Genomic DNA, 26,353 nt, shown 5'->3' on the forward strand with positions numbered 1-26,353 from the left:
AGACAAATTAAGTAGCGTGCTAGGACTCTCCTCGATACCATTCAGAAAGCTAGAAAACTGCTTGGAATTTTTAAATGTCATTTAATTAACTAAACTAAAATGCAAATTACTTAACTACATTGGGGCACCTTTCTTACACTGCTAAGTCCAAACCAAAGACCACCTTATTCACAAATATCCAGGATATTTGGTAACTATACATTTTTAGATGGGATCCAATTTTTACCAGATTCCACAGTGAAGTTTGAGCATGGTCCACTTTGTTAAAGAACTTTCCATAAAGCCTAGTATCCATACTTTGTAGATGGCAAGTAACTTGTAGAAATGTCAATGACTTCAGCTCATCCAAACAGCCCAATAGAATTTTACATAAAAAAAAATAAACCTCACAGGTAGTGTTTGGACCAAGTCTTCACTGAAGATTTCCACTGCTCTCAGACTTCAGGCCCACTGCTGGCTCAGGAAATCTCTGCAGAAAAAGGACCTAGATCAGCTCACATGCCTTCCCCACGTCATGGTGTAAGTCAGACAACCCTAATTGCCTTTAAGGAAAGATCACATTTAGCAAAGCAACTCTTACCTCACAGTTTTTAACATTGTGGGGTTTTTACAAAGCAAGTTGTGTTGGAAGCCAGGAGGAAAGATCACCATCTTGACCCTCTCTTTGTTCCTATATGCATTGTGTGCAATTTCATAGAGCTGCAAGGGACAGAAAGAGACACAAAGGCTGACAATCAAAGCTGTTGTTTTTCTAGTCTTATTTCCCAAAAGCGTACAGAAACTGCCAGCTTGTAGAGTTAGTCCCATTAAGTCAGAGGTATGGGGACTCTCCACATTCCCAACTGACTGCCTCTATAACTAAAGAACTGAAAGCTGCACAACTAATATAGAATAATGATAGAGCCTCGTCCTTCCACTGCCTATACCTCCCTGCAAATAGAAAGGAAATTGCGATGGACCCACTCTGTTTGGTTAAAAGAAAAGAAGCTGCATCCCCACTTTTAGAAGTACGAGAGACTACATGGAGGTTCCCATAGCAGTGTGGGATCTTCTCGACACTTGTAGATTCACAGACCCCCAAATGAGGAGCCAGGGTCCACCACAGACACTCCTTTGAGCTGAGTAGCGTAGGGCACTGATGCTTATACACCAGGCAGCGTGGCTATTTAGGACTATAGAGAATCCCATATCATGTCAAAACCCCTGCTTTGGGCTCTAATCAAAGTTTGACTAGAAGAGAAGATGGTGAAATAAGTACAGTATGTCTCAGTAAGGACCGAGCTCTTGGTTTACCTTTTTTCCAAACTCCAGAGGCACTGTATTGTCATCCTCACCATGAAGGATAAGAAGGGGAGAAGACAGGAATTTAACACTAGGAAAAAGTAGAAGAAAAGCATTCAGTTCAAGAATTATACATTGAGATTTCGCCTCTTCTTCTTCTAAGTTAAAGCTTTAGCAAAAAAATGAGGTTTGCTCAGAATACAAGAACTCTTTCCTTCCCTCCAAAGAATAACAACTTCATATATAATAAACTTCACACAATACTTTTTTTTCTTTTAGACAAGACCCTCCTTCTTTTATTTACTTGTACAATTTATTAGGTATTTAATTAATTTAATCTACTTCTATGTGATTTTTTATTAAATAATGAATAAAAACACTGAAATACTGAATTTGTTCAGAGTTAGAGGAACCTCATCTTTTTCCTTATTCCTTATTTCATAATATTTGGGATGTTTTAATTAAGACTATTTAAGACAACAAAATAACTCAAAACCCCAAAATAACAAGAACTACCATAGACCAAAGAGAATTATTTGTGGCAATTTATTTACTTTTCCTCATAAATGTACAGGATGAACGTATGAAAAACAGGTTTGATTAGCTTCCTCGTCAGCCTCCTAGTTTGGTAATTCAAAAAGGCTGTGGCATGAAGAATGGCTTCAGTGGCATTCTCAAACAATAATCCCCACCCAAATTCTAATAGCCATCCATCCGTGCCACCATGACGCACTGTTACTCCTGGTAATGTCAGATCCCTTGAGTGTGTTGAAATGGAAAAAATACTGATAATGACTACCTGTTTGCAATCACTCAAATTCTCCAACTGCAAGAGAATAACTTGCCAAATTCTAGTTACTGTATTTGCTCTCAGGTTAGTAGACTGGGTAGCAGATGGTTACATGGGGAATAAGACCTAGAAGTCAGGGATTCCCCCGAGGAATGTTAGGCTAGACCCTAGAGGACTTTTCCAAGGTCCCGATGGGCCCTACATCTACAACTCCGAATCTGCGAAGTCATCAATTAGTCATGAGGAAAATATCAAATACTAAATATTTGTAGATATATTACCCCAAATCCTAGTGCCCACTTACTCTTTCAGACTTCTCATCTTCCCACCCATTAGGTCACATGATAGTTACCCTCCAGAATCCTATACATATGGTAATATAATAATGGACATCTTTTTATCATTAGCTTACTTTTCATCATTAGGGAAGACTATTTTGTCCTTTCTCAAGGCATCCATAAGTGTGCGTAAAAATCCTGGGAGTTTCCGGTAAATCTATTAAAGAGGAAAAAAATTATGTCATTTGTTGTAGTTTCCCATGATGAGCTACAGTGATACAGGGAGTAGTACCTTTCTAAATATCATAAACTTCTCTTAAAAAAAAAAAAAACTTTTATGATTTTATGAGTAATTTATGTTATTGTAGGGAATTTGAGAAATACAGAAAGGAACACAAGAGAAACAAGTCACATATGATCTCACCATCTGTAGACTATCACTGTTAACATTTTGTTGTTTTTACTTACCATCTTTCTTTAAAATACAAATAGCACCACTAACTTATCTCTTCATGTTCTTAAAGGAGCAATGATATGCATAATCTAAAAATTGCTTCTACATTGAACATAATTAACTGGTTTAGTTGGGGGAGAGAGTATTCTGATTAGTTAAAAATTCTGGTAAAGTATGCAATACATGGATAATTGGTTTTGTAGGACTTAAACATTATAAAATGTTGACTAGGACTTAATATTGCAATGTTTTTAAAGGCGTTTTAGATTTTAATAATGACCACAGGACTTCAACAATTACCATTCTAAAGGTACTGAATTTTCTCTTTAATGGCAAATTCCAGTCAATAGAATGCTAATTAAATCAGCTTTTACTATATACACCATTTATTAAGTAAATAGGTAAATTGGTTTATATCCCCTAAAAACCTCCACTTCAACTGAAAATGAGGAAAGAACAGAAACCCTGAACAATATTGCACCTTCCTCACAAACTTCCATCCTACCTCCAGCCTATATCCCAAATTCATTCATTTCTCTCCATTTTCATAATCACTCAGCCTAACCCACCCTTCATCTCTTGGATTACACCAACAATCCCAAGTGGCCCCATGCTTCCACCCTTGCCCTACTATAATTCATTTCCCACAGGTAAACCGGTCATGAAACGTGCCAATCACATCCTATCACTTTATCGCTTCACATCCTCCAAAGGTACTTGGATTAAACTCAAGTGTCATTTTGGCCTTCAAGGCCCAACACAGTTTAGTTGCTGCTGCTATCTCCAGCCTCACCTCCTTTCGCTAAGCCCCTTCCTGTCCACCCACAGGCACTTCTACCTTCTGCTCCTGAAACACATCGGCCTTGATCACACCTCAGGGCCCTTGCCCTTGCTTTTCCCTTGCCCTAAGACCTCCAGATTTTCACATGAGAGCTGGCTCCTTATCATGCAAGTCTCAGCTCAGATGATATTTCTTCAGAAAGGTTTTCTCCTAACCAGCTATCGAAACTTGCCCTCCCACCACCTAGTCATTCTCTGTCCCATTATTCTATTACTTTCACAGCACTTCTTACTACTTAAAATCCTCTTGTTGTGTGCTTATCTTCTCTCTGTCTCTCCAGCAAGTATATAAACTTCATAGGAGGACAGACCAAAACTTTCTTATTCCCTGTAGTACTTTTAGAACCTAGAAAAGTTCCTGGTACCTAATGAACATTCGATAAATATTTGCTAAACATGGATTCAATCTATTATATAAATTACCCTGGTATAAACTTTAAGCTATTATCAGTCATTTTTATCTTAGTGTGACTGAGTTTTATTCAGATTTTATTCCTTGGAATAAATTTGTAAAGAGGAAAGACTAGCAAAGCATTACATGTCTCTGTTGTGCCTGAGAGGGGTGTGGGGAGAGAGTGAAGTGTAGTAAATGGGTCGTTGCCTAGGGAAGGAAATGGGTACAGAATAGGTAGGCTGCGGCCAGCAAGCACCAGCTTCACAGTTTTAAAAAGAAAAGAATTGTGTTCACTGTAGAAGCAATTTTTAGATTGTGCATATCACTGCTCCTTTATGACTATGGAGAAATTATAGTTGCTATAGCATGTCATTGTTGTAGTCTTCCACTATGAAACTTAAAAAGAATAAAACCTTTTTTCTGATTTTAAAAGGTAATTCATGTCATCGTAGGAACTCTGGTACATTGTAGGGAATTCGGTAGGAAAATAGGTACAGAATCTGTAGGTTGGGGCCAGTAAAGACAGACTTCTGCTTCACAGTTTTGGTGTCGGCCTGCTGATTCCAAGAACCTCCGTGGTGTTGGGGTTTGTCTGGTCTGCATTTTTTGGCCCTGGTATCATAGATTTTAATTCAGGTGCAGTCTCTAGATCCCAACACTGCCTCTCCTTCCCTTTCTTTCTTTTCCCTCGTTTTACCCATACTAAGAGCAAAATTTCTTGTTTTCTGTTTCCTTTGTCTTCTGATTCCACCACCCCTGAAATCAGGACTTCTCTGAGGGAAATTCAATAAGAGAAGCCCTTCGGCAATTCATCTCAAATTCCAACAGAGTAGGAAGAAAGCCAGCCCAAGTCAATCTACTCCCATATTCCTCACTCCTCACCAGCCGAGGTGCCCCTTGAGACTCAGAGGTCATGCCATCCCCTCCAGCCCAGACCACAGCGATGGGCTTCTAATTGGTCTCCCTGCCTCCTCTCTGTTCTAGACTATCACAAGATAAATATTCTTAAAATACCAGTTACAGTTACACGAAATCTGTTACAAAGCAGTGCCACACTACTTTAAAAAACAAAACAAACTCTTAGCTTGGCTCCAGCCCATCCAGATCTGGCCACAGTCTTTCATTCCAGAGGCTATACACCTTCAGTCTGTCTGCCTGAGGTTAGAAATTGCAGGACTGAGTCCCATTTCCTCTAATAGGGTACATGGCACTTGGGCAAGCCTCTGAGCCTCCATTTCCCTCAGCTCTAAGTAGAGGCAGTGATGCCAGATTCACAGAGTCACTGCGAGGATGTAAAAGGGTAACAAGTGTGAAAGGTCTTATATGGAAGGCCTATATGATTCTCAGCTATCTTATAACACATAATTGCCCCATTCTGGCCATGTGCCTTGATTCACATTCTCCCGTCTTCTCTGTGTTACTTAACTGCTCTCCCTTACCTTCAAGAAAGAAGCGTAGGTCTTATCAATCAGTAAGTCTTCACTGACCACACCTGTGCACAAGATGCTTCCCTTCCCTGAATTCTCCCTACCCTGAAATTATTCTGGGTTCTCTCCTAACACTTATTCTTAGTCTACTTTGTAATAGAAAGAGCGGGAAAAGAACATGCATTTGTCGAGTGCTACTAGCAGCTGGGTACTCTGCATAGATTATCTAATTTAATCTTCAGAACAACACTATGCAGTAGACAGCATTGACGTCATTATATAAAAATGGGAAAACTCAGAGAAGAAAAATAACTTACCTAGGTCATAATTGGTTAGTGGCAGAGGCCAAGTTTGAACTCAAATCTTTCTGGCTCCATAGCCCATGCTGTTTTTCCACTGTGTCATGCTGCCTTCCTATTCTGAGTAATGAAATTGATTCCAGAGTGACACATGGAAATCTCTGTCGTTGGTTTATATCCCTCATTAATTTCCTACTCCCCAACTAGACAGGAAGCTTCTTGAGGGTAAGGATCTATGCCTTTTACTACATCTGTATGTCTCCTACAACATACATTTTCCTATTAAACAGTAACATTCAGAGTTATGGCACTCCACTGATAATAAAAATAGCTAATGGTCATTGAATGCTTACTCCGTGCCAGGCACTATTATAAATGCTTTTCATTTCTTAGTTCATTTAATTATTACAACAATCTTAAATGCTATTAATACTCCATTGTACAGATGAGGCGAAGCATCAAAAGTAATTAACCCAAGGTTACTCAGCTGTTAAATGACAGTCTTGGAAATCAAACCCAGGAAGTGTCACACCAGAGGCATGATTCTTACAGATGGCACACTACTGGAGGGCTGCAACACTTCTCCACCACCAAAGTGCCGATTAAACTAAGGTTTTATGGCATTTAAAATTAAATTCCAAACTTTAAGATAATAGAAGATTTCACGCTTCTTAATAATACAGGAATTGTTACAGACGAAATCCTGTGCTAAAGACAAGTAGAACAGCTGGAAAAGATGTTTTCAAAACTTTTCTTTGAAGGTGTCAGAGACCTACCAAGGCAGTGAGTTCTTGAGTGGTCTAGATCCCAGAGAGAAAGGAAGCTCAAAGGGTTAAGCCTGACCTTCAACGCCACTGTCCTCCATTAGACACAGCTGCTGAGTCAGAATAGAGCAAGAAAGGAAAGGCTAAAGAATTCAGAGCAGCTGACACAAATAGATAAGAACATAGTAAGAGAGTACATTTAAACCTAAATATATCATAATTACATTAAATTTAAACAGACTCAATACTACAATTAACAGACAAAAATTTGTCATACTGGGAAAAAAAATCAAAACCCTACTATACGCTGCTCATAAGAGATTTACATTAAATATAAAAATTCAGAAAAATTGAAAGTCGAGGGATGGAAAATGATGTACCATGCAAACGTTATTCAAAACAAAAGTATACTAATATCAGACAAAGTTAGCTTTAAGTCAAAAAGCATTATTAATCACAAAAGGGGGTATTTCATGATGAAAAAAGGATCAACTCACATGAAAGATATAAAAATTACATTATTATTACATGTATGTTTCTAATAATGTAACCTCAAAAAATCTAAAGCAAAAATTGACAGAACTAAAATAGACATAAATCCACAATCATGGTAATATATTTTAATACTTTCCCCCCAAGTAACTGATAAAACAACTAGTCAAAAAAAAAATCAGGATATAGAATTACATAATATGATCAACAGTCTTGACCTAATTGACACATATAAAGCACTATACCTAAAACAGCAGAGCACATTCTTTTTAAGCACATGGAACATTCACCAAAATTGACCATATGTCAGGACATAAAGCAACTCGGAACAAGTTTCAAAACCTGAAATCATACAGAGTATATTCTCCATGTGATGATGGTAGAATTGAGCTAGAAATCAGTAACAAATATCAAATCCCCAAATGTATAGAAATTATGAAATATACTGCTATGTAACCCATAGGTCAAAGAAGAGACAACATTATAAAATATTTTGAACTAAATTATAATTAAAATAAATTTCAAAACATGAAATGCCAATGAAGTGTGGCTTAAGTGGAGTCTGCTGTAATGCATAAATCAGGAAAGAGAAAATACTGAAAATAAATTATCCAAATACTATCTCGAGAAAATTTTTAAATAACAAATTAATGAAAATAAAAGAGAATAATAAAGTTAAGATCAGAAATTAATAAAATTAGCCTACAATACAGATGATCAACAAAGTCTAAGTGATTCTTTGAAAAAAACTAATTAACTCTTGCTATAAGCTTTGGTTGCCCACCTTCTCCTTGTCCTTTTGTGACAATCACCTCAAGGGATGGCAGAAACAACTATCCCCCTTTACTCAAACCTTAGAGTCCTACGTAGATCAGGCCAAAGCTAGACTTTACTGGAGGTTACATCTTGTCCTTCCCTATCCTACAGCCTTCATTCAAATGACTTTGTAGGTTTTCCTGAAGAGTATTCTTTCAATAAATCATACACACCAAATCTCTGCCATAGGCTCTGCTTACTAGTAGAACCTAACCTAAAACTGAACTTTAAAAAGCCAAATAATAATTAATTAATTTAAAAATTAATTTGGAAATACCATGTTCATGAATCGAAAGGCTCATTATTAGAAAGCTGTCAATTCCCCAAAATTGATCTATAGATCCAAAGTAATCCCAATTAAAACCCCAGAAAGTTGTTTTTTTTTTTGTAGAAATCGACAAGTATATTTCAAAATGTATGTGGAAATGCAAAGGGTCAAGAATAGTCAAGACAGTGTTGAATACAAAGAACAAAGCTAAAGAACTTATAAAGCCAGATATCGACATATTATAAAACTACAGTAATTAAATATGGAGTATTCATATGAGCATGGACAGATAGACATGGGAAATAAATGAAAATCTACCAGCAGATCCATATATACATAGAGAGAGACAGAGAGACAGATACATACAAACACTGGCACAGCAGAGTGGTGGGGAAGGTTCATTTAGTAAATAGTACTGGGGATAGCCATATAGACTTCTACATCCTACATGTACAAAAATACATACCTGTGATATAGCTCTAAATATAAATGGTAAACATTTCTAGAAGATAGAAAAGTATCTTTATAATATTGGGGCGAGTAGAGTTTTAAACAGGATACTTTTATTAAAAGTATTGACCACTAAGAAATGTTGGTAAACTGGTTCACATGAAATTTAGGAACATCTCTTCGTTACGAGATACCATTAAGGGAGTAAAAAGGCAGAACAAAATAGTACGAATAAATCTTTAATGACTCTTCCTGTGAAGAACTTCTACAAATAAAAAGTAAGACGACAATTTAAAAATGAGCAAAAGACATGAACAAATATCTCATAAGAGATGATACCTAAAAGGCTAATAACATGAAAAAATGCCCAGCATTATTAGTCATCAGAGAAATGCAAATTAAAACCACAATGAGATATCAATATGAGGCAAGGATATTAAGCAATTGGAACTCTCATACACAGTAAGTGGGAGAGTAAAGTGGCAAAGTCACCTTGGAAAACTGTGTGGCACTATAACTACTAACACTGAACATATGTATACCTTTTTATCCAGCAATTCCACGCCCAGGGTGTACTCCAGTGAAATATGTACATGTTACAGAATATTTGTTCAAGAACATTCATAACAATAATGTTGTTAATTACCCCAAACAGAAAGCCACTCTGTCCACAGACAGTAGATCAATAAATTATAGTATATTGATACAATGAAATACTATATAACAATGAAAATGATCAAACTGCAGCTATACATCATAGATAAAATCCTACTAATAAATGTTGGATAAAAAAAAATAGAATACATCTTATATAATTCTACTAATATATAAAGTTCAAAAACAAAACTATTGCTTAGAGATGCACACACGGGTGATAACACTATAAAGAAAAGCGTGGATATGAATACCATAAAATTCAGGCTAAGGATTATATTTAAGATGAGGTTTATTGGATTGGGAAGTGACATCTAGGAGACTTCTGGGATGTTAATGATACTAACTTCTTGACCTACGTGTTGGTTACATGGATGTTCGGTTTATAGTTATTTGTCAAATCATGTATTTTCCCTATTATGTTAATTTTTTAAATTATAAAATTTCAAAAAAGAAAAGTAAATAGATTGTATCTGAATTGTTAAATATCTACATATTAGTGAATTTATTAGTAATTGCTTGTAGTAATATAATAGATGCTCAACTAATGGTTATCTTAAAGTGAATATCCAATTGTCTAGAACCAATTGAAAATGTTTTATTTATTAAATCTTAAATTAGTCAGCATTCAGTATTTTAGATTGTAGAGGGGATTCCTGTATTGAGTTGGAGCTTAGATAGTACAGGCATTTTCAGGATTATGTGATTCTGTGAACTACCTGTCCCAGAAGTAGTGAGCTAACTTTCTCTGAAAAGTTCTAAGATGTTTTATTGTACAAAAGATTCCAAAAGCAGATAGTTGGATTAAAATATTCCTATGATGCCTTCCAAAATGTGTGTGTGTGTGTGTATGTGTGCACGTGCGTGTCTGTGTCTGTGTGTCTATGTGTGTCTGTACGACTGTCACTCATTTCTGACATTCATATGGAGGTATGATTATAAGCAACTGAGCATTAGACTTGAAATAAAATTATAACGTTAGAAAAAAATAAAAAATAAATAAAATGATAACATTAGGATAATCTACACAACAGATTTTTAAAAACTACATCTTGTCACCCAATTCTTTATACTTTATCTTCTTAGAAAGATTGTCTTCTCTATCTGGGATACTGTGTAAAACCATTTGGCAGCTTCCTTGAATTCTCCAGAGACTTTCTTATCATAACATCATGAAAGATATATGGCTGAAATTCATAGGGCCCAAAATGATGTACGAGAGGTTTGTTGGCACTTAAAAAAGAACAATAATAAATAAACCTAAATCAAGTCTATCTATTTAAAAATTGTAAAAGATAAGAGATAAAGCTTTGGCTCTTAATAAACCACTGAATCTATTATAAGAAAACAAAAGGACTACCAAATCCAAAAGCTATTGTGCCATCCTTAAATAGCAATGAGTTAATAACCTGTCTCAAGTTAGAATAACTTAGAAACATATAAAATTTGTTAAGAAAAGGAATGAGGTTAATAAATATGTGTGCGGAAATACTTTGACATCTTGCGAAAATAAGAGCCTCACCTTTAACAAGGGATAATTGATACTTGCAACCCACATATTGGTAAATGGAGCTTCCAGGACAATAGCATCAACTGGGGATCCTTGAAAAAAATAAAAAGAAATAACTGCCCTATCATGTTTAAATATCACTTTTCCTTAATAAGGGGTACTCAAGATCTTGTACATGAACTACCTGTCTCAAAATCATTTGCGAAGCTCATTAATAATGCAAATTCCCAGACTGCACATCAGACTTATCGAGTCAGAAGTCAGAATCTCAGGGGGGTTAGGTGTATGAAAATGTACATTTTTAACAAGTTCCCACCCATCCACCCAAGAGATTTCAATGTACGTGGTAGTTGCAAACCACTAACTTCTATAACACAACCAGATTTTCATGGCTTGGATAATTTAAGAAAGCAAAGAACTATGGGAAGGAAGAGTATTCTACAGTCTGTTGTTAAGAATGTGCCAGAGGCTGAGTAGGTTGGTTGTTTTAGCCAACACTTCCTCTGAGAACAATTAGAAAATGTGTGACAGAAGGGAATATGTGTATGTATATGTATATGTCTATGTTTGAAGGCATCTGAGGGCTACTAAATCAGTGAGCGTTTGGAGAGCCAATACCAAAAGGAAAATGCCAAGAGTTTGAGCTGCCTTGTCTCTCAAAGCAGCTGAAATTTTGAAAGCAACAATGGTGGCCAAGAGGCTTAGAACTAGACAGAACTTTCAGCATTCTCATGGTACCAAAAAAGACAAAATTAGAATTCAGGATCTGACAAAGAGGAGAGCCTTTTTGTTTGACCTCAAAGAATGGCTTTTTGTTTGACCTCAAAGAATGACACCTCGGGAGTAATGGTGAACTAGAAATAAACCAGCCCTCATAAAGACTGAAACCCAGCTTAAAATCGGCCCAATCTCTGATTGGATTAAAGTAATATCTTTCTCCTATAAATGACTTTCATGAGAAAAATTAATTCTTTCTGGAAATAACATTACCCCTAGCCTCAGATTATGTCTACAATTTTCCATAAGCAATGGCTACCACTTCATTAAAAATAGCTAGACATAAAAAAGACAAAAATAGCCACCCTAAGATGAAAAAGCCAATAATAGAAATAGATCAACAAAAGATCTAGATATTAGAGTTATTGTATATAGACTTTAAAATAACTTATGGGTAAATGGCAAATAGTAAAATTATTAAAATTGTAATAATTACTAAAGCTTTACTATATTGATATTAAAGTATTAAAATTCTCACATTTAAAATTATTTACACAAATTTACATACACTTATTACGTACATAGACACACGATTTAAATATATACTAGTGATTAATGTATTCACGAAAACAATGACAAGAAAAATTTTAAAAGAAACCTATAAAGTCTATATAATCAAATAGCAATCCTAGAGCTGAAAAATACAAGGTAATTGAAATTAAGAAATCAATAGATTAGTTAAACATCAGTTTAGAATCAGCTACAAAGAATTAGTGAACTGCGTAACAGATCAAAAGAAAATATCTAAACTAGAGCACAAAGACAAAAAAGTCTGGAAAACCCAGAAAAGAACATTGGAGACATACAGGACATGGGAACAGAGCTAAAAATATATACATATAATTATAGACCCAGAAGAAAAGAAGACAAGAATGGAGCAAGCACAAAATTTGAAGATACAGTGACCAACATTTTTCCAAACTAGATGAACATCAAGCCAGAGTTCAGAAATGCTATCAACACCAAGCAGGATAAGAACTAAGAAACCTAGACCTGGGAAAATCATAATAAAACTGCTGAAAAACAAAGACGAAAACAAAAATCTCAAGAACAACCAGAGAAAAAGTAAACATTATCTTCAGATGAACAACAATAAGACTGGCAGCTGACTTCCTAAGAAAACAGTGAAAGCTAGAACAAAATGGATATCCTCTTCAACATGTTGAAATAAAATTACTGCCAACCTAGAATTCTATGCCCAGTGAAAATATTCTTCAAAAATGAAGATGAAATAAAGACATTTCAGACCAAAACTGAGAGAATTCGTCACCAACAGACAGGCAGAACAAAAATCCAAGAAGGAAGTGCATAAGTGCTAGAATAAGGAGCAAAGGAAAAAGAGTAAATTTAAATAGTGACTTTATAACACAAGAATAATAATGTTTTATGAAGTGTGTAATATAGAGAAAATTGAAACACATGATAGCAAGAGTTCATAAGTTGATGATATAAATAGAATTAAAGTGTTCCAAAGTCATTGTGTTGTCTAAGAAGCAAAGTATTCATTTATGTATTTAGTTCAGATAACACAGCATTGTCAGCACTGTGAAGGGAATGTGCACAGAGAGCTATGAGAGCTTAAAGGAGCAAGCATCGAAATAATGTTTAGTTTATTTACATAAGTGATTAAGGGTGTATAGCAGGTGACTTGCTTTAAAATGTTTACGTAACTCACTTGACCTGTATTGCCAAGTAAAGTCTGATATAATGTGAGCGATTTACAAGCTTTTAATGCACATCTAAATCACCTTGTCCTAGTCACAGAGATTCTAATTTATTAAAATAGCTAGGATCCAGGAAATCTGAATTTTAAAAAAGCACCCCCAGGAGATTCTGATACAGGCAGTTCTCAGCATACTTTGAGAAATGCTGACATAAATATTATGTAAGAAGGGCTGCAGAAAGCAAGCCCTGCCTAATATTTCATAATTATTGTCCTCTCCTATAATCTAAATTATTCCATAATAACGTTTATTGTCACCTCACAGTGATGGCTCTTTTAAAAATAATTTTAACTCTTTCCTTAGTATTTATTTTTAATTTCATAATCTTGAAAAACAGCTATTGTTTTATATTAAATAGGAAAAAAAGAAAGTTTGTTTCACTATCAGAAACTGTCTGAAGTTGGAGTGCTTTAGGTATCTCTGTGTTCAAAATGTGCGCAATAGTCTCCTGATTATTTTTAGTTTCCCACCTCAAGCCAAGAAATTATACCATGTAAGCATTTTATAGTACCTTTCTCTTCTAGTACTTTTGCAGCATTTGTTACAACTCTGTAAAACAATTAAAATTAGTACATATATGAAGCAGTGACTTAACAGTCAAGTAAATAATACAAAATGCAGTATCCAGTATGATCATCTAGTGAAAGCTCTGGACGCTCTGGTTAGAAAATGCACATAGACACAAAATTTTGCACAGGATTTCAGGGGGTTCCACTGACCCTACATTAAGAATCCTTTCCTCTAAAACTCTCAAGGAGATTTCTGGAGTAGGCTTCAGAGTCACAGATAACCATAGAGCTAAAGGGACCCTCCCTTGTTTTATAAACAGACACACTAAGATGGCTAGGTCTCCAGCCACATGTGGGAAGAGAGAGAGACCAGAGAAGAGTCCCTGTCTCTAGATCAGTGCTCCTTCCACTGTGCACTGCTGCCTAAAGCCCCACAGACCACCTGGGGACCCTCTTCAGATCCCACTTACCCTGTGCCCAGAGAGTGGCCCCAGAGACACACGGGGGTGGTACCACTTCTCGCCTTGGTCCACTCATAGACACATATCGCATCCGCAGTCAGTCCCTCCTCTGTGGGCTTACCGGTAGAGTCTCCAAACCCTGGCAGTAAGGAAAGGTAAGCACAGTATCACCACCTCAGAAGTGAGGGTCATCAAAAGCCTCCTGCTTCTTGAAAAATCTTTGTACACTGTTCTTAACACATACCTCTGTAGTCAACAGACAAGACATGAAAGCCGCCATCACTCAGCACCTAGGTGACAAAGGAGCTGTTATCACTTTAATTAGAAGATGTAAAAGAAAAAAGTGGTATAACCTACCTCTTCAACAGTTCCATAACCCTAGCTGTGATGGTTTAATAGGTAGGGAGAAGATATATTTTGAAATCTGGTGTTCGACTTCAACCTTGAGAAGATCAGACTCAATGGGAAGGAAGGAAAGCAGCATGGCAGAGCAGGGTCAAACAGCCTGGGTCACACTGTGGCTCTGCCATTTATCAGCTGTGTGACCTTGGACAAGCCACTTAACATTTAAATATGTAAATATTATTCTGAAAAGTAAAAAACAATAGTAACTGCCTTCACAATTTTTGGAAGATTACATGAGATAACATTAAAATATCTTGGTATATAGTAAATGTCTTTTTTAAGAATTCTTTTGAGAATAAGAACTCTATATGGAATTGTAGGAGAGGCAATTAAAGAATGGGAAGATATTTATATTAAATATAAACATCTAAAATAAAGAGATCACTGGAATATGTGAAACCACTTCCAAGCTCCAGGCAGATGAATGAGGAAAGAATAAGAAACAAAATTTTAAATAAAATTAATTACATAGCTAGACAAAGAGAAGAGAGAAAAAAGGACAAACTTTACTGTGCAGACACTTTTAAAACTAAACTCTTACAACAGTCCTACAAGGTAGGTATTATCCCCCATTTTACAGATAAAGAAACTGAGCCTTGGAGAGTTTAAGTAATTTGTTCATGGTCGCCCAAATGATCAGAGGCAGAACCAAGATTCACACTTGGGTCTGCATATGTCCAAATGCTGTGTTTCTCCCACACCATAGATCTAGGTGGCTAAATCTCATTGAGAACTTTTAAATACAAATTGAACTAATAATGAGGAACTAACTAAAATTTGTTAATATCGATTTAAACTATATTCCCTTCAAAAAAAGTTACGTGACAAAAATGGCAGTTAAGCATCCAGGAAAATGTGTGTTGTTTGTGGTGCTGTAAATTGAAGGACCACTTGCCAATATAACTCAAGAACAACAGCAACAGATCCTACTCCTAAGAATTTATCTCTAGGGAAAAAAAAATCTCCAAAGAAGAATAAACTAAATGTTTAAAGTTTTCTGTAGCAATACTAAGGAAGGGCTAAGGACGTTTGGTCAGGTTGGTTGGGCTGGGAAATGATACTGTGGTAAGTGGTATCCAGAATCTGCCTCAGGGAAGAAGTCTTATCGTACCTTCTCCACCCATCCCAACTACCATAAGGATGATCTGGCCACTTTTCACACCTACTCCTCCAACTCTTCTTTCTGTGCACGTAGGGGACATACAATTCAGCTCTGCCAAGAGTAGGAGGAGGAAAAAATACATGTTGTCACGGACATCAGCTTCACCACCATCCCACATGGAGCGTGCAAAGAGTGGGGTACAGAACAGAAAGCAAACCTAAAAAATAATAAGCATCATCCTCTTAGACAAAACTGCATTCAGACCATCACTACTCATCTGAGAAGGCTGTGGTGAAAGAGGGGCTTCCTGTCTGAACAGAGAAGCTGCTGGAGATGCTGGGCCTGGCAGGGTTCTGGGCCCCACTAATCCTGTTAAATCAGGAAAGGGCTGAGGTGAGAGCTGTCACGTGGGAAGAGAGATCCTGTCCTGTGGTCAATAAAGGGATAAGCTGCCTGATCACCTGCAGCAGATTACCTAACTAGAGCGTGGGAGAGGATAAACAGATAGCTTGCCTGGCCAGCTCTGAGTCAGAGACAGCTAAGTGGAAAGCCTACCATCTCCCTCACACTTAGAAATGCAGGGGCTGCCCCCAGCAAACTGGAGTCATGTAGCAAGCTAGTGAGGAGAGCAAAGTGTGGCCACCATTCCACTCTGCAAAATCTTTTATGGAGCTGAGGCCAGAGCCTGAATGACTTTTAAAAGCAAATATTCTATGTCTTTATCCTATACCATGAAAGAAAAAAAAAGTTGTTTCTTAGAAGGAGTGACTTTCACACTTAGTATATTCTCTTAACCCATCCCTCATTCCTCAGAAAAAGCAATAAACGTGTCTTCAACTCCATCTGGTGATGAAGAAGGTAATAAGTTTATAAAAGTGTTTGGGACTCAGATGTTCACATCTGTTTATATCCCCTATGGTCAATGCAGGATGAGAAGCCCATTCTTGGGATTCTGGGCCCCAGACACCAAACCCACTATGGGGAGCTTTCAGAGGATAACCATGCCGAAGAAGATCTTATGGCTGTAGCCCAGAAGAGAATAAATGGAGACAAAAAATTGGTGCCTCGAGGCCCCTTCAGACATACCTTGACTAGATTAAGCCTGTGAGAAGCTGCCCTGTAAAAAAGGTTTAAAAAAAAAAAAAGCAAGAATTAGGAATTGGGATGACAAGTGCAATAAAAATCACTATCATGTTGCTGACATCTGATCTCACACCTATCTTTTTCAGGTTAGAGAAATAAATAACTAGGGGAAAGGGAGATGTTTTTTGGTGTCACAGCCCACGTGGATGTGTCAGGGTGAATGATGGATGGCTCCCCACTGCTGCCTTGTTCCTCGGAGTGAGTGATGGACCACAGGCCCCTACTGCTTCTCAACATAAGCATTTGATGAATAAGCATTCGAGTCCATCCCCTTACACTTCTACACAGTAAAACTTATCTCTAAGAATACTTTTAGAAGCTAAAAGAGAGTAAGTTCCATAAAGTGGCTTTTCAGAAAAGATGATACATCATGTTCCATAAACTAAGACCTGCCTGCTCCGTGTCCACTCTGCCATTAAGCATGAGACGAAGTGGAGGAAAGAGACTCACAGCACTGGAGGTTCAAGAAATACACTTTTCCAAAATAACCATGTTGTCAACACTGTATTAACTACATTAATAAAAAAGAAACAAAGATGATTCAAAAGGCAGCAGACGTTTCAAAAACCTTTTGAATTTTGTCTTAGAGCCAAGTTTCTTAAACTTGAGTGAATCATGGAGGCTTTGACCATATGGTTAAAGCTATGGACACATTTCCCAGAAAAAAGTGTATTTACACTTCAAATTTTATGTGCAAATTTAGTAAGGGAGTTCATGGCCCCTCTAGGGCTTTTGTAGACCCCAAGTCTAGAGTCACTGTTTTCAGCAAGGTTTGCCATTACCTCCAGTTCGGCTTCCTTTCAACTCAGTACTGCTGATAGTAAGTTGAGACTTCCAGGTGGGGACAGGAGTAAGCGGGCTCACCCCAGAGCCAGTAAATATGCAAAAGCAGATTCACACAAAGGGGCACTCGTGAATGCATGGTCCACATGATTCTTTAAATAAGGACATTGAAATGCGATACCCAAGTTTGCACTATCTGAACAATATTAAACAGTGGTGGAAAATGTTAAACTAATAAGAAATCTCTGTAAATGTGACTCTAAAATGGATACCTTGAGAAAGCCCCTTGAGCAAAGGCAAGCCTTGAGAAAGCCATCATCTGATAGAAAAAGACAGTGAGAAAAAGAGACATAGGCAAGGAAGCCAAGGGGCAGATTCCAGGGCTTGTTACATAGTTTGAAGTATCCCTCCAGAGACAGAAGAAGGTCTGTGGGTCTCTGAGGCATGCTGCCCCTCCCCCAAGGCAGTCACAGCTGATAATCATCACCCACCATAATTACATAGGCCCCACTGAAGGATCTGGCAGCACATCAAAGGAGAACCAGGCTTCTGGGAGGCATTCTTAGTTACAAAGCAAGGTTGGGACCACAGAGAGTAAGCTGAGGCATCAGTATTCTAGACTGGAATTAGTCAGATAGTCCCTAGTACCTACAGTCTGAATTCCAGGTGATCTCTCATAGGGATTCATGCTCAATAAAGAAATCTCCATGTAGTTTAGTGAAAACACTATTGATATGTAAATTGCTCTTCCTTTCCCCATATCTCATACCTATTCCCTTTCCTGTCATCCATGGGTTCAATCCATCATTTCAGACATGCTTAGCAAGTAAAGAAACCACTGCAATATCTAAATTTTAGAAGTTAATGTCCCTCTCAGTTAAAGATCCACATTATTATACATATAAACTATACAGATTTTTTAAAGGAGAAGCCCACCGCCAGAACACCCTCAAATTTAAAGGAAAAAAAAATGTGGAGACATGCTTACAGAGTTGAAAACCTTTCACTCTCCCACAGGGCTGAAATGCTCTCTCTCATAAACCAAAAAAAAAAAAATCCAAGTGAAGGCACTGACCTGTGTTCTGCACTGCCATGAAGATAAATAATAACTGGGTTGCCATCATGAAGGGCGGCTTCATACCAACAACGATCCTTCCCTTTAGCATCTTCCCCCCGGCAGCTGGGAACTGTGTGCCTGAAGAGCAAGGAAAGGTTTTAACAAACATGTATAGAGAGAATAATCCTCTATCCTTGCCGAATTTCGAAACACTCCTTATCTCAGTCAGATAGGAAGATAGATAGATAGATGATAGATAGGCAGATGATAGATAGATGATAGATAGATAGATAGATAGATAGATAGATAGATAGATAGATAGATAGATGATAGATGATAGGTAGGCCGATGATAGATAGACAGATAGATGATAGAGAGATAGATATAAATATATTTTACATAAATTTATAGATATAAACTGTCTAAGTAATATACACACATGGTAAAAATCAGAATACCACAAGACATCTGTAATGAAAACCACCGTTGCCCTGCCCCACCTCCCCCATGCACAGAGACAACTCCTTTTGACTATTTACTGTTTTAGTTCTTCTGACTCCTACACCTAATAATCTTCCAAGACTGCAAATCTTAAATGCAATCCATCAAAATGCAGTGAAAAATAAGTGAAAGATAATAGATATTGCTGCCTACTATTGGTTTGGCTGAACAGACAAGTTGGATAGAATGTAAAGAAAACCAGTTTAGGTAGGAAATAAGAACTTTAACATGAAACTAAGCTATTCTACTGAAGAAATCCAGTGACCTTGTGGTTTTAAACACCTGTCTGAGCTCCCGTTTCTCTACTTGTTAAACTAATGAATGAACCCCGAATATATAAGCACTGCCCTATGACATGTCATAAGGTGACTTGGAGAACTAGCCACATGATGACAAGTCTTCAGTCCCTTCAGTCTTTAGGGGTATTAAGTCTGACATCAAATCCCAGGGCCTCTGTGCTGAGAAGACAGGCATCACTGCCAGCTAGATAAGCCACCTAGACAGCTGACTCACCAAACCAAGGACCAATGGGGTAAGAGCAAAGAATAAAAAAAATTTTCAAATTTCCATATTCTTAGCTGAACTGTACCTTGAAGATTAGGAAGAAATTATATGAACACATATTGGTTCCTAAACATTCTATGATCACCTGTTTAAACTCAGGGAGATGAAATATAAAACAGGGCCCTGGAAACTTGGCAGCCAAGAAAAAGTAGTAGAATCAAACAGAAGAAAATATTGAGATCAGCATAGCAAAAAAAGATAATAGAATGCTTTCTCATGACTACATTTAACAAATATTTATTGAATGCCTTCTCTGTGCAAGCACTGTACTAAGCAGTAAAAACCCACAAACAAAGTCACCTTCAAAAGTTACGGTCTCATAAGGAAGACAAACATAAACCAAACAATTGCACAAACATTAATTACAATAGGAAGAAATGCCATAAGAGACAAACACGGGTTGCCACTAGCTAAAATGGGGATGAGGAAAGGCTTCCTTGAAAATTACCAGTCTGAGACCCAAAAGATGAGTAGGCAGTTAGGCAGAAGGCGGAAACGGAGGAAACAGAGGATAGAAAGAATTGTTGCAGACAGTGTGTCCTGTGAGAGTGGCTTGGGATGCAAGGAGACCAGTGGGTTTGGAGTAGAGTAGGAAGAGTGGTGTGGAATAAAGCAGGAGAGTGGGCCAGGGCCAGGTCCTTCAGGCCTGTGAAAGACCCAAAGCACAAGAAAACACCTAAAAGTCGTCACACTCCAAAGTAAAGTTCCTGAAAAGCAAATTCAAACAGGTCAAATATCAGTACAAAGGGAAGGTGTATGGAATAGCTTCCAGATGCCTCCAAGGAACCCCAACCTCTCCACGGGCAAGTAACAGCACTGCTCACTCTTGCCTTTGTATCATGAAAACTCCAACCATCAAGCTACCCAGTATCCAATCAAGGCACTCACCAGATTCCCAGAATCACTCCAGGTTCAACTTTGATATAGAAGTTCACTGTGTGAGGTATCTTTAGCTCTGGTTTCTTTAAATCCACAAGAAATGGTGCTTTGACTGGAAAGAAGAAATCATTATCAACTCCCAGAATCACATTCTAAGTCTTTTAGTCACAATCAAAAAAAAGTAATTAGCCCCACGGTTAACACGTTTCCCGGTTGCAAGCTACTACACTAAATTCTTAGCAAAGTATCATATTTTATAAACTAGGACTAGCCCACAGAAGAGTTGCCAAAAAAAATATCTAAAGCTAGACTTTAAAATAGCACCAGTGTAGTAGCTCATAATAGTTTATTCGATTCTTATCCTTATCTCAAGCTGAAAGCAGAGGAGACCACTCCCCTAAAAAGATAAGAGGATCTAGAAACAAATAATGAGTGTTCTGCTAATGTCAAGCATTCTTTTTAAAGTGAAACCTAATCATTAGCCACAAGCCATGAAATGTCCAGGATGAACATATTCCTGAGGACATGCGGGTGAGAGCATTACGTATGTGCTGGAAGGACTGTGGCTTACATTGACTAACAGCACTCAGTGGAAAAAGCATGGAAATGTAAAGAGTCTCTCTCTCTCTCTCTCTCTCTCTCTCTCTCAGAAGTAAAAAAGCAGAGAATAAGATAAGCAGTAATAATTCATATTAACAGCTGATTTGAAGACTGAGCTCCTGAACTGAAACCCTACCCACAAGGCCATGCTTTTCTATTTGTGTACAACAGATTGCAAGGACCCATGCTAGAGCCCAAAGTCAATATTCATAGATTTCAGACTAGATTTAACCCTAGCCACAACTTTATAACTGACATGTCTTTTTTATTGTACCACAACTTTCAAGATAGTGAGTTCTCTATTTGGGAAAATATATATAGGCAAATTCATGAAGGGTATATACTTACAAAAATTAAAAAAAATTAGCATGTCCATCAGAGGAGGGAAAATGTGTTCTTTTAATGATTTACTAGTAAAGCTATTGTACTGAGCGGCAATTTTTCTTCCAAGTGTTGCACAGCATTGTGGAAAAGATCTGCAAAATATTGTGAAACAAACAAGATATTCAAAATGAGTCTTCTTTTTCTCTTTTAAGGTCCAAATCAAATTTCTGAGACTGATGCAGGGAATTATAGGTAATTTGGCTTTTAAGAATTTACAGAACTATATGTAATTAGGGCAGATCAGCACTGGGCACTAAGGGACAACCAAGTGAAAAAGCAATAAGACAGGGCTCCAACCAGCTGCCGGAAAAGCCGAGTGTGACAGGACAGGAGAGGAGGGAACATGGATACACCACAGTCAGGCTTTTTCCCTTAACGTAGCCCCAAAGAAGGCCGAGGCTGGACCCGAAGTCATCAGGAAACAGGATTCAATCTAACAGTTGCCATAGTTTTCGATCATAGTTTTCAATCACAATTCAGTGCTGTATGTGTTAGCTAGTGGTAGTAGTAATGCAATGAGCGAATAATGACCAGATCCCCACTCCTGTGCCTGGGTCTTAGGAAGAAATGAGCCAATGAGAGAAAAACCCCACTTCTGGGTGTGACATCCTTGGAGAGAGGGACCGTGAGGAGCAGGGTGGGGAATGAGGAAGGACCTGGAGCTTGGATACAGCAGAGTTGGGGCCAGGGAGTGGGACATAGGGGGGCCATGCACATCTTGTTTATCCTACTGCTCCCTGCAACTCAAATCACCCAAACTGGGAGCCATCAGTAGACAAGTTATGATCCATGAGAGATCACTAATGCCACCTCTGTCTCTAGCCATATCTCTCATGAGGGTGGACTGTCTCCTACCTTTGAGAAACAAAGGATACAAGAGGTTAGTGTCTCCACCTCCTGCTTCCAGTTTTGTCCACATCGTCCATTAAATAAATCCCTTTCCATACTGGGAGCTGTCAATGTGAACACTATTCAATGTAATCAAACTGTGAGGTTGTGGGGGGCTGGAAAGCATTTTTGATGAACTGTTTCCCCTGCCCTGATTTCTCTGCTAGACAATAGGCATTTTAGAAGATAACTATTATTACCGGTACTTTGCAAATGAGGAGATTGAAAAGTTATCTTCCCAAGGTGACAAATCCAGTGAACTGCAGAGCTACACGTGCCCAGATCTGTCTGACCCCAGAGTTCTCTGATGATCCCTAGTGAGCTGTCATACTCCTGGTGAGTTCAACTTGCCATCCAAGCAAGCAAAAATAAGCCCCAGGAACAAGGATGCTCTCTGCCAAATTCGGCTCTTAGAGGAAGCTGTTTCAGGAAGCCCACATCCCCTTCCGGCCCTTTGCCCTGTCAGGGTCCCTCCCCCCTCCCACTTTCCACCCCCTTCCTGCTACTGTATTCTCAGGAGCTTTCTGATACCAAAGTATCCAAGAAAGAACTCTAAAAAAATCCTCCCTCAAGTGCTAATAACTTAAAGGTCAGAGAGCTTATGCATGTTTGGAAGAGGGATGAAGGGAGAAGATAATGAATCTCTGATGAATTTCCAGCTATTCTGCAGGGAGTGGAAAAGATATGTGGGCTAAAAAGATATGAATAGCTCTTCAAATACATCAGACATGGGCAACTGCCGACTCATGAAATCAGCAAGAAAGGAATGAAAATGATTGTTGCATAATACTTTAAAATAGCCTCCACGAAGGTGATAGGAAGGAGAGGACACTGTTGTTCTGATTTTAGAGATAAGAAATCAAAACCCACAGATCAAACCAAAATGGGCAGAACTGAACACAGTCTGAATTCTTATGCTCCCTTCCAGCTGGCCGGCTCTGGCTTCCTTTCTCCTGCCTCTCTGAACTCCAGCTACCCCACCTGTTAGGCTCCCGCTAAGTCACCTTTTGAAGGTAGCAGGGTGCTTAGGAGGCAGAGGCAGTAGAAGGAAATATGTTTCTGTTTTTAAAGAATAATTCATACAGGACTCGTCTCTCAAATAGCTTCTGTGAGAAGCGCTTTGGGAAGAAAACAGCAACCGGATTCCTTGGAGCATCAATAATGCACAGAGGCTTCTTTCAACTAGGGGGGGTGTCAATTTGACTTCTCCTAGATCAGTAGGGGATCAAAAGTCACCAGTGGCTACTAGACCTTATTTGAGTAGAGGGTGCAGTTTCAGCCCACTCCCCAATAACGGCCAGCCACATCAAACGGCCACCTTGATGCTCTGGTGTTCCTTTGCCTGCCCTTTGATCTGCTTTGGCTGTAACGGCACAGCATCCCACAGGGCCCACAGAACCTAACTGGATGATTCTTACTGGAGAAACTTGGTGGAGCCTGAGCTGCTACAGGGCAAATCATTCATGCTCCATCCTCAGAGGTATCTACAAACCAGCTTTTGGGAAACCCAAATCTAACTGCATTTGGCAAGACAACTACTCCAAATATTAAGACATGCTGCACGTTCATCCTCTGTGTTTATTCATTCAGCCAGCATGTGTTGATCACCAAGCACCAAGTTACATCTGTGTCCTCCCCTCTTCTTTCCTCCCAACCAAATCTTCCCTTTCCTTTGCATCCACTCATGTGTCTCTTCTTTGCGAAAGCCTCTCTTCTCTTTTCGCCCCTCCCACTAATAATCAGGGCCTCAGTTTGACCCTTACTTGTTTTCTGATTGTTTTCTCACCGTTAGCCCCGTCTTCCCAACTCTATACCTGGCCCCGGACAAGAACCACATGGCATGTAATGGTTCTTCTACATTCCACAGGGTCCAGCATAGGGATAAATATTTGTTGAGCAACATGTTGAAGCTGAAAAATAGGGTGCACGGTGAGCCCTCCATGAATGTATGCTGACCGAAACTAACTTGGTTCCAAGAAACAAAAAAGATACCAGATGCTGGATATCAGCCTCAGCACGTCTTAAATTAGATCAGTAATTTTCTGCTCGGATGAAGAAATGCACTAGTATTTTATTCCTTCAGGAAGCATCTCTTGAGACTTAAGTTTTAGTAATTAGTAAGGCGAGTACTAGAGGGTCCCCAACTCCCGATTTCCCACTCCATTATCAACAAAGTGAGTCGTTCTCTAAAAGCACAAACTGCAGCTTTGATTCTCTGCCAAATATATGTTAAGTAATTAGCTATCTGCTCTACAGAGCACAGAAGAGAAAGTCAGTAAATGCCAGCTTTCCCAGGACAACCGACCGTATTAGGGAGGTAAGGCCCATGAATGTGAAATTTGAAAAGTGCAGTCAGGATAGTCTGAGTGGTGGTCAGACCCAACACAGAAAGGGAGCTTGGATCTGCACTGTGGGGCCAGGGGAGAGCTGCTCTCTGCTCCCTGCCCTGAGCTGCAGAAGGAATAGAAGAGAGGAGACTGGTGTTTGTCCTCACCACTCAGACATTCCAAAGTGAAGTCTCCTGTGCCTGTATAGGATTCTTGCATATTTTGTAATAGGCAAAATTTAAACAAAAACAAAGGAATAGCAAGAAGAAAGGTAAACAAAAATGCCAATACTTTCCCACTCCAACAAAACAAGGTACTCGACTTCCTGGGTCCAGTGTCCCCAACTAATACCTGGCTTCATTGCAAACAAGACTGGTGAGATGTTGCTGGTAGATTCAGGGCGTTTGAGATTGCTGTTTAGGCCAAGGATTCATGAGAGGAAGAAAATTAAACATCCAATTGACTTAGACATTTCAGATTTAAAGGATGTAAGAACTTGGCACAGGCAATGCCAGGTTATGGTTTCAAGGCGCCTGTGATTCATCTCCAGCATTGCGGAGGGGTGTTCGTTTTTTAAAGGCATGCCAGAGAGTCCACACTCAGGGAGCTGACTTCCCATCCTCCATCTACCAGGTAAGTCCTTGACCTAAAAGGATTTCATCCAAGACTACAACATAGATTATTATTATCACTATTATTAGTATTTTTCCATTTGTCCTGCATATCAGTAAAATGGTCACGGCAGATTAGCTATTGCAATCTGTACCATCTTTCTGGAATCTCCGTTTCAGAAGCCCCAAAGGGCTATATTACTAAAAAATCAAACCCGCGAGTCTCGCTGCCCAAAGTAAGGGCTGAGGCTGAGGCTGAGGCTGAGGCTGAGGATTCGTCCAAAGAGCCCAGGGGTTCGCACAGCTCGGGGGCCTCCGAGGCTCCCTGCCCCACCCTCTGCTCCATCCCGGGGCAGCCCCAGCTGGACAGAGCCGCACTCCCGGGGTGGACAGAGCGCACTCACCGCAGGTTCTGCACGACCATGTCCCACCAGTCGGCCACGCAGTCCTGCGCGTCGGTCTCCATCCCGCACCGTGTCCCGAACAGCCACCAAAGGCGCTGCTGCCGGGAGCCCCGGGCTGCGCCCCGCCCGCCCCCGCGGAGCCAGCCCGCCCTCCAGCCCCGCGGCGGGGCGGCACCTGGGCAGGGCGGCAACCGCGGGGCGACGGAGGTGACCTGACCCCACCGTGGAAGTGGGACACGGCCTAGGGTGGGATTTGGGGCTGCTCGCGGGGCACCGCCCCTACACACACACACACACACACACACACACACACACACACACACACACACACTGACACAGATGTATAATAGAAACAAATTTCCCATGCCTATAGCTAGCTCTACATAATTTTATTTTCTATTTTATTTTATACATCTGTATATGTGTGCGCACACCCTGCACGATGAAGTAAAATGTATTTTCTACTATGGTAGTAATAAAATAAAAGTTTGATAGTCACAGCTATAGAAGATCTTCA

The 26,353-nt window shown here is 39.0% G+C and overlaps 1 protein-coding gene across 1 annotated transcript; it reads right to left on the minus strand.

The window, feature by feature from the left end:
* Positions 1-235: 235 nt before the first annotated feature.
* On the minus strand, positions 236-25,922 carry ABHD12B (abhydrolase domain containing 12B). The gene is made up of 13 exons (XM_039865144.1): positions 25,837-25,922; positions 21,571-21,698; positions 20,632-20,734; positions 18,697-18,816; positions 16,782-16,812; positions 14,433-14,478; positions 14,198-14,327; positions 13,730-13,767; positions 10,730-10,809; positions 2,484-2,566; positions 1,294-1,372; positions 581-699; positions 236-469 (listed from the first exon to the last, which is right to left on the minus strand). Exons 1-13 carry the CDS (start codon positions 25,896-25,898, stop codon positions 442-444), a joined length of 1,047 nt encoding a protein of 348 aa, XP_039721078.1. The 5' UTR covers positions 25,899-25,922; the 3' UTR covers positions 236-441.
* Positions 25,923-26,353: the final 431 nt, after the last annotated feature.

This window comes from Pteropus medius, unplaced genomic scaffold (genome assembly GCF_902729225.1).
Source record: "Pteropus medius unplaced genomic scaffold, Ma_sr-lr_union100, whole genome shotgun sequence".
Classification (NCBI taxonomy): Eukaryota; Metazoa; Chordata; class Mammalia; order Chiroptera; family Pteropodidae; genus Pteropus; species Pteropus medius.